At 36.9% G+C, this 10,771-nt stretch overlaps 1 protein-coding gene across 1 annotated transcript; it reads left to right on the top strand.

Moving 5' to 3' along the window:
* Window positions 1-375: 375 nt before the first annotated feature.
* LOC106903397 (receptor-type tyrosine-protein kinase FLT3-like) lies at window positions 376-10,728 on the top strand. Its single transcript, XM_014967171.2, has 24 exons — window positions 376-502; window positions 2,659-2,735; window positions 3,462-3,613; window positions 3,689-3,810; window positions 3,929-4,040; window positions 4,118-4,260; window positions 4,416-4,570; window positions 4,686-4,821; window positions 4,935-5,103; window positions 6,024-6,124; window positions 6,200-6,311; window positions 6,392-6,600; window positions 6,681-6,793; window positions 6,873-7,005; window positions 7,604-7,708; window positions 7,798-7,908; window positions 7,996-8,152; window positions 8,272-8,375; window positions 8,469-8,581; window positions 8,809-8,931; window positions 9,033-9,144; window positions 9,234-9,333; window positions 9,446-9,551; window positions 9,676-10,728. Exons 1-24 carry the CDS (start codon window positions 472-474, stop codon window positions 9,892-9,894), a joined length of 3,015 nt encoding a protein of 1,004 aa, XP_014822657.2. The 5' UTR covers window positions 376-471; the 3' UTR covers window positions 9,895-10,728.
* Window positions 10,729-10,771: the final 43 nt, after the last annotated feature.

The following is a 10,771-nucleotide window of genomic DNA, read 5'->3' as shown; positions in this document are numbered from 1 at the left end:
TAACACAGCATAATTCTGCTCTGGGGCCTAAAACATTTTGAGCCAGTTCTAGTGGTGCATGTTGTCCTTCATTGCAGAAACAAGCATATTGACTCTCACATAAATTGAAAAGTGATAATATGGATTCTTCATTCTACTTTTTCTACCTTTTCTTTTTAAAATCGAGTTGTTTTTTGCACTTTTACAAAAAAAAATACATATTCACAGGTTTATCATATCCTGTGAATATGATAAACCAGGGATTATCATAATCCTTTGTCCCATCAGGAATATTTTCTGTGGTTTCAATGTTTAGATATGTTTTTCATTCTGCTTTTTGAGTATCCCGGATATATTACAGAAGTCAGGGCGGAAGTCTTTGCAGTAGTGCATTACTTCCTCTTTCAAAACATACTGGTTCACATCCCGCACAGCAGAGTGTCACAGTGCCGTCTAAGGCGGAGTATGTAACTCAGACTGCCGGAAAGCTTCATGATGCGGATAAAGAGATACATGATTGCAGGTAAGAGGAGGCATTTAAGTCTTTTACTGATGATGCAAAACTCATGTACATATTTGGTCTAATTTGTAAACATTTATGGGGTTTTTTCCCCTAACAGTTTAAAAATGACCATATATGTAAAATACAGAATTGACTTGACTGAAATGTGTAAATATTGGAAGTTTTATTTGAAGCTTAAGCAATGCAATGAAAAGAATAATACATTTAAAAATGTAAAGCCAACTTATTTGCATTCACTTATCAGAATTGGGTAGTAACACATTGCAGTCAATTACAAAAATAAGGAACTCTACTTAGTCCACTAAAAAATGTATATATACTTGGTAACATAAATTATTAATCCTGTTAATATTATCATTAACACAATAAGACATTTTGAAATTTTCAATAGTCAAATGACTGTATTTTTACAGTTTTTTTTTTATTTTTTTAAGTTGCTGTTTTCTATGCACAAACACACATGTTGTAAAAAATTTTTTGTTGAAGTTGCACATTTATTTTTTTAAGTATGCTATTTTCAATAACTGCACTATTTTTTATGTTGTAAGTTCCCTTACTATAATCTTATATATATATATATATATATATATATACATATATATATATATATATATATATATATATATATATATATATATAAACCTTAGTTTAAATCGACTTTCTTCTGTTTAACTTTACCTTGCTACTGGCACATCTGAGTTTTTCCACTGTGGGACAATTAGGGATAGTTCTATTTTTTTTTTTACATGATTTTTATTATTATTTTATTTTAGCGGACTTCTGACGTTAAATGATATATATAAAAGGGCTAAAGTTACATCCTCAATGTTGATGAAAGTACACTGCTGTTTTTGACTGTGGTATTTTTATTGGGCTATTTTGGTTTGACTGACTGTAAGTCCCGAACATGCAGAATGCATTATATCTTATTTAAATTACTGCAAAATTAAAAAAAAAGTGTTAGTCCACAAATATTGCAACTGTGAATGCTTGTTTAAAAGGAGCAGTTATGTTAATAGTTTTTCCCCCAAGTATTAGAACTGCATTAATTTATTTTTAATTCGATGTATATCATAAATGACTAGAAAGATGTGTAAGCCAGAGTTGTTTATTATGCAACAAATAAGAACTGCATTGTGGTCAAAGTTCAATCTTTGTGCCGATTTTAAAATTAATTCACTCAGATCACAAATATTATATATATTTTTTTTTGTTGTGTTTTTGTTTTGGGGGAGTTGCCAAAGAACATTATTTGTTAACTTTTAAGTTATGAATTTTGTAAAGTTGCAACCAATTTGAAAACACAAAAACAAACAAACAAAAAAGGTAACAGTGGTGAGCGGTCTACCCAGATAAGTCTGAGTTCTGCTTTGTGGGTTGCAGGTAGAGCTAATCGTAAAGGTAATGCTAGAGTCACTCTGCTGGACAGACGACACGATGGCACCATCATGTCTGCAACTCATAACATTACCTGACCCAACTCTGTTCAGATTTCCCATATCACATGAAAATATAATGAATATGTTCAATAATGAATACAGTTTTTTTTTTCTTGTGTTAAACTGGTTGGGGTGATTTAAAAATCAGTCTTTACAGTGCCTGGCAAAACTGTTCCCAGCTTTTGGACCTTTTCATATTTTGTCACATTACACACTTAAGTGTATTTTATTGGATTTTTTTGTGACAGACCAAAACCAAACCTGATTGCGAAGTGGAAGGGAAGTAAAAATAAAAAGACTGATAAATGTGGCATATATTCAGGACCCTTGAGTCAACTCTTTGCCGTTCACTTTTGGACATAAAGTCATGTGCAAAATGGTGCAAGTTTGCTGTTGTGTGATCTCTGCAGCTCCCCCAGCGTTACAAGGCCGCTTTTCTGATGAAACGGTCGCACTAGGTTTAGCGATTAAGAGATTAAGAGAGGAATGAATAAAACATTTAAGGTTAAAAACCACATGTTCTTTCCTTTCTACTTCGCAGCTACGCACTACTTTGCATTTGTGCCGACATGACTTTCCGACACTTCGGACATTTACTGTGAATTGGTGCTATGTAAAGAAACTGAGCTGAATCGGATTCATTAAATACATACTGAAAACTTACTGAGTTTTATTAGTTTCAACTCTTAACTTATTTATTTCTGTTTGTCATTTCAGCTGCTCTCCTGCTGTGTGCTGTGAACGCGCTCTGCTCTGACGGTGATACAAATCAGAAATGTGTGTCGAGCTGGGAGGTAAAAGAAAAAGCTTGTCAACATTAAAATGGGGCGTTGATGTTTTAAAAGTGACACAAATCAGGGAAAATGTTTCGATTTTCTTCAGAAATAATACATAAATTTTGAAATATCATTCTTTTTTTTTCTCAACAAACTGAGAAAAAGGTCAAACATTATTTGCTGGCTTTCCAGATTAAATTGTAAGTTAACTAATTTTTCCCCCACAAAACCATATGTGTTTTAGCTATTGCAGCCTATCCTTTAAACATTATTATTAAACAGGGCTAAAGATTACATTAAACAAGCTGCTTGTGGGACTGAAACCAAACTGTTTTGCAGAGAAGTGTGTGCAAATTTCCATTACAGAAATGTAACAGGCTCATTACCAACAGTTACTTCAAAAGACTGAGGGTAGTTATTCCCACGAGGCGGCCAAAACCAATTATGAAGTTTAGGGAACAATTGATTTTTAATATAGGGCCATGACAGTTTGCATGGATCGTTTTCTCAAGAAATGAAATCATAATTTTAAACGGAAAACTCATTTTCATCCTGGTTATCCAGGTTTGATATAAAAATCAGTTTCACCTAAAACATCCAAGCAAAAACTCTCTGAGGGGCAAATACTTTATCACAACATAAAGAGACATTGTTGCAAGAATTACCACTGAGCCCAACAATTTTCTAAGAGTGACATGTTTGGAGCGTTTTTGTGGGGATTAAATGCTGAGTTTTGCCTTCCAGGCGGATTGCTTTCAGCCAGCTGACCACCTGAATGACTCTGATCCTGTCAGCCTGACGTTGTCAGCCGGTAAGAAACTCCTCATCTCTCTAGAGGGCCTTCCTGATGATCCTGTCTGCCAGTGGGGGAGAGAACAAGGCCCACTGATGAACATGTGAGTGTATTTTTAGGTTTATGTGCTTCTTTCCTTCATGTGTGTAAAGTTTGACATTTTCTTAAACCTCTCCAGAAATGGGAGTGTCTCCATGGTTACACCAAGACTGTCAAGGACTGATTCTGGGATGTACAAACTAACCTGTAAAAGTCAAGAGACGACCATTTTCTCAATAACTGTTGATCTTCGTGTTGTTGGTGAGTCATCATTTCTCATCTTTATTAAGACTCAACTAAACAGAGAAGCATAAAACTACCTTAATGTAGATAATTAGTGGATTTAAAATGATGTTAATTTTATTCACATGCTTCCTAGAACGTCCCTCAAAACCAAAGCTGTCTCTGGATCGTATAAATGATCAATACACGTCTCCTTATTTTAAATGCATCTCTGAGGGTTCTCCAAGGCCCAGTATTCAATGGTCTCGGTAAGACAACTAGATTCTCTGTTCATACATACATAGTTTTATCATTTCACTCTCTGACTATCAATGTTTCTTCTCAGTCCATCCAAAAGGGATAGGAGAAAAGACATTGACGATTGGACAGCAGAGAGCTCAGCCACAACTTCAAACTATGCAGACAGTGGAGCGATGTGTTGTGCCAAAAATGATGAAGGACAAGAATGCACCCAGCTGTGTGACTTCGGTAATTACATTAAAAACAGACACATATTAGAAAATGTTTTAACTCAGTTAACCTGACCAGAGAAGGAAAACAGCTCTCATCTCAGAATTATTCTCAAATTAAGTTGGAAAAAAATAAATAAATTCATTAAATAACCTGCAGTTTTTATGTTTCAGACTTAAATACTGCTTCAATGAAACCAGACGAGGTTTCTAGTGTGACCATAAGTCCCAGTGAGCCTTTGGTACTTCGCTGCAGAAAAAATGATGATTCTAGTTCTATCTGGGAACATAATGGCAAGGTTTTGGCAGAAACCTGTGCAGGAAATGAGGTACAGTGATGAAAACTCTGATTTTTGTTTTATTGTATCCAAATACAACCACAGATTTTATCTCATTTTATAAACATTGTTCTACATGATTATGATTTCAATGTTTTTCTTCCAGATCTGTATTACAAAGGACAAACATGTGGAGAGCCACATGCTGTATGCCTTCATTAGATCAGTCACCTCACAACACAACGGCACATACACCTGCAAAAACTCAGGCAGAATTAAATCTGTGGATGTTCATGTTACGGGTCAGTATCAGTTCTTTACATGAACTATTACTGTTATCTTGTAATAACTACCATTTTATATTTTTCATTAATAATATACATCTGTTGAACATTTTAATTTCTTGTCTCCTCAGCTGAGAGCTTCCTCTCCTCCCAGCTGCCTGATCACTTTGTGATAACTCAGAACATCTCCTGTTTGGCAGCAAATGTTTCCTACCACCCAGTGCTGCAGCTCTGCTACTGGGAAGCTCCTGATGGGAGTTTCACTAAATGCATCAGAGACAAGACAGCAACAAAGCAAAGGTAGTTTTATAAAGCAATACCTCATCATCTCAGAATAATCATTTTTCAAAGATAATTCTCAAATGCAGAAGCATTTGGTTTAGACTAAAGTCCACCTGTGTGTAATCTATCATCAGTATAAGTTTGTGTCGATTTGTTAGAGAACATTAATAAACAAACAGCATCATGAAGACCAAGCAACCCAGTAACCCCTTGTTTTAAACTATAAGGCTGTTTAGAAGGTTGTAAAGCTTTTTTTTCCTAAGTGGAATAAACATAACTTACAGTCTGTTGAGGATGTGGTTCTATAGAGTACATAAAATGTACTACAAATCAGATTTTTTTATTAGTACAAAAATTAGAAAATTAAACTTCCCAACCTGTTCACTTCACAAGTCCTCCTGTGCAGCATCACACAAAATCCTAATAAATATATTAAAGTATTTATTGAAGTGTGGGGTTGAAGAAGTTCAGTGGATATGAATATTGTTGCAGCAAACCTGTAACAAGCATGGCTTGAAGGGTAGGATGGGCTTGATGTTAGCGAAAACAGCTCAAAGCAACTGTTAACCATTGGGGTCGAGGGCAGACGATCTGGACCTATCTTAAAATATGCATTGTGTCGACCCAGAGCTCCTCTGTTGATAAGTGCATTAGACTTTAAAATAAGATGTAAGCAACGTTTTAAAGAAAAGCTGGTCAAAAATCCTCCGCAGTGATTCAAGAAACTTATACAGACATAGTTAAGGCTGCTAAAACTGCTTCTACAAGGATGTACTTTGTTTATTGGACACAACTGTTCCACTTTTCACTATTTATTATCACTGGATGGTAATCAACTTTCGAAACCTCATACTGGCTATGTTGCAAACCCCAAAAGGGAAAGGGTTCAGCTTTCCTTTTACCATATTAATCTGTTGGATGTGCCACTATTTTCTCAGGACTGTGAAGTATTGTGGACCATTACAGTCTGGAGAGTATAAACTACACCTGGAGGCTGGAGGAAAAACGGAAACAAACACAACAATTGTTTGTGTTGTAGGTAGGTACCTTGTGTGTCATTGTTAAAACGCAAATAAATACAGCATCACGTGTAATTTAAAATTTCCCATTTTAGAGAAACAAGAGCCATCATTTAAGAAAACAGATAATTACCTTTTTGTTGAGACTGTGAGTGTCTTGCCTGCTAACTCTACGTGGATGATGTCAAGTTTATCATCCGGCAACAGGTGAGTAATACGCAGCAGCTCAGCCATGAGACATCAGCAGGCCTGATTGTTGAAGCTCAGTGATCTTTGTCTGACTGCAGCTCTGAAACAAACCCATCCTGGGAAGTGATTGAGAGTAATAACCACCCAGCTTCTGATGGCTTCTGTAACCAGAAACTCACCAGCAACGTGAGCACAATAAATGTAATGGTTGCAACAAAAATTAAGTTTTGCTTGACGGACCGAGCTGGGTCCAGGTGCAGTGAGGAACGTTATGTGCTTCCAACCCCCAAATTCCAAGCCTCCACAGGTAAGACAAGATCATTCACCCTCGACATTCATTCAATAAAGGTGATATAGCTGACTTCTGTCATGTTTACATATTTTTAGCTCATCAATCTTCTGACGGTCACTTAATAATGCCACTGAAAATCGGCATATTGGCTCTGATCCTGGCTCTGGCATTAGTCTCCTTTATGCTCATGTACTACATCAAGAAAAAAGTATGTGTCGTCGCACACGGGATCAACACAGACACAAGCAAATCCATAAAATACACTGAATCATTTTGGTTTTCAACAGAAACCCCAATATCAGCCTCAGCTTCAGATGATCCAGATGGTTGGGCCTAACGACAACGACTACATCTACATCAATTTCAAGGACTTTAATTACGACAAGAAATGGGAGTTTCCTCGGGAGAACCTGGAGCTTGGTAGGAGTCAAACTAAACAAAATAATCAACTCAGAAACAGTTCACTACAGTTTTATCCAATCAAATGCAGCCAAATATAGTGGATTTGTTATTATGAAATTTATGTTGTGGACACGATACAGACAAATGAGAAATGTGATTTCATTTTTTCCACGAAGTGTGATGGATGTTTATCATGGGTAAAAATAATGTCAGTCTTGTCTGAAATGTTAATTTTTGCTTTAAAAAACTAAACGACATCTGTTTGGTTCAAAGATCAATCCCTAGCTATTAAATGTAAAAAATATCTTGCTATAAGTGAGGCATCAAGCTACCAGTATGTAGCTCTGCATGCATGAACCGAACGCAACAGAAAAGAAACGGATAAAGATAGAGAGACTACAACATGCTGCTGTGGTTACACAGCTAGTTCTCATACCAAATATATGTCTGTGAATCATACAAATAAAAGACATCACTTCCTCTCATGGATTTATTTTCTCTCTTTGTTTACTTGGATACTCTGTTTACCACTGTAATCAAACCACACCAGGTGTCACTTATGAATAACAATAATCTTAACATCAGTTCTCAGAGCATTTCTGTGTTCCTCCCTCAGGAAAAGAGCTGGGCTCTGGAGCTTTTGGCATGGTGGTTCAGGCTACAGCTTATGGCATCAACAAACCTGGAGTCTCGCAGCAGGTGGCCGTCAAGATGCTGAAAGGTCAGCGGGGTTTTTTTTTCTTCTCACAAGCCAGTTTCAGAGAGACACAGATCCTTCTTCAGCCGCTGATATCTATCTTCACTCTGCAGAAAAACACGAGTCTGTGGAGAAGGAAGCTCTCATGTCTGAGCTCAAAATGCTGACTCACATCGGCCAGCACGCCAACATCGTTAACCTGCTCGGCGCATGCACAGAGACAGGTATGTTTGCAGTCTTCTGATGAGTTGAATAGCAATTAGATACATGCAATGCAACGTTATGGTAATAAAAGAAAAATCTCTCTGTAGGACCCGTATACCTGATTTTCCAATATTGCTGTTATGGAGACCTGCTGAACTACCTGAAGAAGAGCGGTGATCGTTACCACAAGTCTGTGACTGATGCCTTCAGCAGGGACCGTTTCAGCAGCCTGTATAGCAACCTGCAACCCAAGAAAAACTCCAAGTAAGAATTAAAAAAAAGAAACAGGAGGAAGTTCGTATTATTTGCTTTTTTTTTTGTGGCAAGTCAAAGCCTCACTGGATAAAGTGCATCAGCATTATATCATTTAATGTTATTTTCAGTGAGCTGGTAAAAGCAACAGATAACTACATACCCATGCATGGCGTCACCACCAGGGGGCAGGAGGACATCGCTCTCATCACCATCAGCTCCAACGACATGGAAGGTGAAACGCCACATCCAGAAACGGAGTGGATAAATAAGAATGTGTCATGATTTAAATGGATTTGTAATTAAAACGAGGTTTTGCCAAATCCAGAGATGTACGAGAGTGAAGACGATCAGATGGAGCAGCAGGCCCTCACCTTTGACGATCTGCTCAGTTTTGCCTTTCAAGTGGCCAAAGGGATGGAGTTCCTCTCCGCCAAGAATGTAAGAGACAAGCTCTTCACTTGACTCAGTGAAATTAGATGCAAGCCACACTTCTCAGATTGGTATTTGTAAAGGACGCTAACGTTATTGTTATTATTATTATTATTAAAAGGATCAGTGGTGTATAAATTCAACAACCGCTTCATAAGAGCAAAATTAAATTTCATCTGGTTTGGTGAGTGATGTAAAAGTCAAGTTAACGATTGCTGTATGCCGCCTGTTTTTAGTGCATCCACCGAGATCTAGCGGCTCGAAACGTGTTGGTAACAAAAGGCCGGCTGGTGAAAATTGGAGACTTTGGGCTGGCTCGAGACATCGACAATGATTCCAACTATGTTGTGAGAGGAAACGTATGTGATCTGATATTAATCTTACTTTATAACATCAGTGTGTCCAGTCTTATTTCTATTTACTTTATAATGGTGGTGTTTTTTTGTTGTTGTTTTTTTAGGTGCGTTTGCCAGTTAAGTGGATGGCTCCAGAGAGCATCTTTCAGGGGATGTACACCATGAAGAGTGACGTCTGGGCTTATGGCATTCTGCTCTGGGAGATTTTCTCACTCGGTACTTTTCACAGAAGATCACTGAAGCAACACATTTTGACCGCACATAAAGCTTTTACATTGTATTCAAAATACACTCTTTGCTTCCAGGCGTCACTCCGTATCCAGGTGTCAAAGTGGATCACACGTTCTACTCAATGATTGAGAGAGGATTTAAGATGGAGTGTCCATACTATGCCAACGATTCTGTGTAAGTGTCTTTACGCTGGACTCTATCTATCAGTCAGCCATGATAGCTGATTTTATAATCTAAGGTTCAAAGCTTTTCCTTCCACTTAACTTCTTTTCTTGCCCATATGCAGGTATGGTATCATGTGCAAGTGCTGGGCTCTGGATCCTAACAACCGACCATCTTTCTCCAAGTTAGTGGACTTCATGAGTGGCCAGCTGATGGACATGGAGGAAAAGGTATGAAGCAGCAGAGAAAAATAAAGTGATTTTCACTTGATTTCCCTTTTATTGTCAACAATTTTATGCTTCTGCGCAATCTCCCTTTGTGCTTCTTTTTTATTATTATTTTTTTTGTTTCTAGCTCTACCAGATCATGCAAGACCATGATTTCAGTGACTATCAGAATGCATCGACCATTGGGGACATTTCAGCACTGGTAAAAGAAAGCGAAACCAAGACAGCAGCAGCCAATGACTACTGCAAAGCCAACCAGAGAGAGGAAAGCCAAGCTGAGGCATTAAAGTCAGAGGATGCAGGTGAAGACGAGGAGGAGCCTCTGAAGACGTCTAATGGAGAGTGACCTCCAACTCAAGCTAATTTATCTATGGAATATATAACAATCTATCTATTCTACTCATCATATCATATATCATCAAAGTAATATACTGGCTTTATATTCTTTCACAAATATTATGAGCTTTTTAGATTTATATTTGCTTGATTTAGCATTAATTTATGTACATAAGAGATCGTAAGTCTCCTCAGTGCAAAACTGCATCACACAACATGATGCTGCCACCAGCGGGGATGGTGTGTTCAGGGTTATACTAACTGTTGGTTTTTTTGCCACATTAAATACTGTGGAAGTAGTTCAAAATGTTCATGATGTTCTGTTCATCATAATTATCAATATAATAAACTGGTTTTGTTGTTATTATTTTCCACATGAGCATTTTCTCCTTGTCTTCATGTTGAGTTACACTTGTTTTATGTAGAATTTAATATATTGTTTTGTTTTTTCGTACTATCACCTGCATTTGCAAGGATGCTTATATGAACAAGAAGATTTCAATGGTGCAGCTAAAACTGAAATACACTTCTCACTATGAATAAAGCATCATCAGTGATATACCGTAAATTGTAGACGGTATATGTTGTGATTATAATGAAAAAAATAAAAGAAAACATTAATACCGATCAAATATTGATGTTAGGTTCACTTGTATATCCTACTCCTGTCAGTTTTAACATTTGGATTGAAAAGCACCGTTAACTATTACACCCATCTTAAGCTCATTATAATCACATGTATATATCAGTTTATCATATTATTTTATTAACTCTACTGTATTTTAAAATATCACGTATTACTGCACTGAAATATGTTTCATATAATAAAGACAGATCATCTGGAGTGAAGATGTTTTCTTTATTTCTTTATTTTTTTCAATGGAGTT

The sequence above is a fragment of the Poecilia mexicana genome, unplaced genomic scaffold, assembly GCF_051168715.1.
Source record: "Poecilia mexicana isolate PSO_F unplaced genomic scaffold, ASM5116871v1 scaffold_20, whole genome shotgun sequence".
NCBI classification, from domain to species: Eukaryota; Metazoa; Chordata; class Actinopteri; order Cyprinodontiformes; family Poeciliidae; genus Poecilia; species Poecilia mexicana.
The sequence above is the reverse complement of the archived record's forward strand: the minus strand, read 5'-3'. Positions and strand labels throughout refer to the sequence as shown.

What these genes read in the sequence shown, in the direction of transcription:
- LOC106903397 (XM_014967171.2), top strand. Translation starts at nt 472, where the DNA reads ATGATGCGGATAAAGAGATACATGATTGCAG. An exon ending in TCGGGAGAACCTGGAGCTTG is followed by an intron (nt 7,006 to 7,603) that starts GTAGGAGTCAAA and finishes TTCCTCCCTCAG; the next exon opens with GAAAAGAGCTGGGCTCTGGA. An exon ending in CTGGGAGATTTTCTCACTCG is followed by an intron (nt 9,145 to 9,233) that starts GTACTTTTCACA and finishes CTTTGCTTCCAG; the next exon opens with GCGTCACTCCGTATCCAGGT.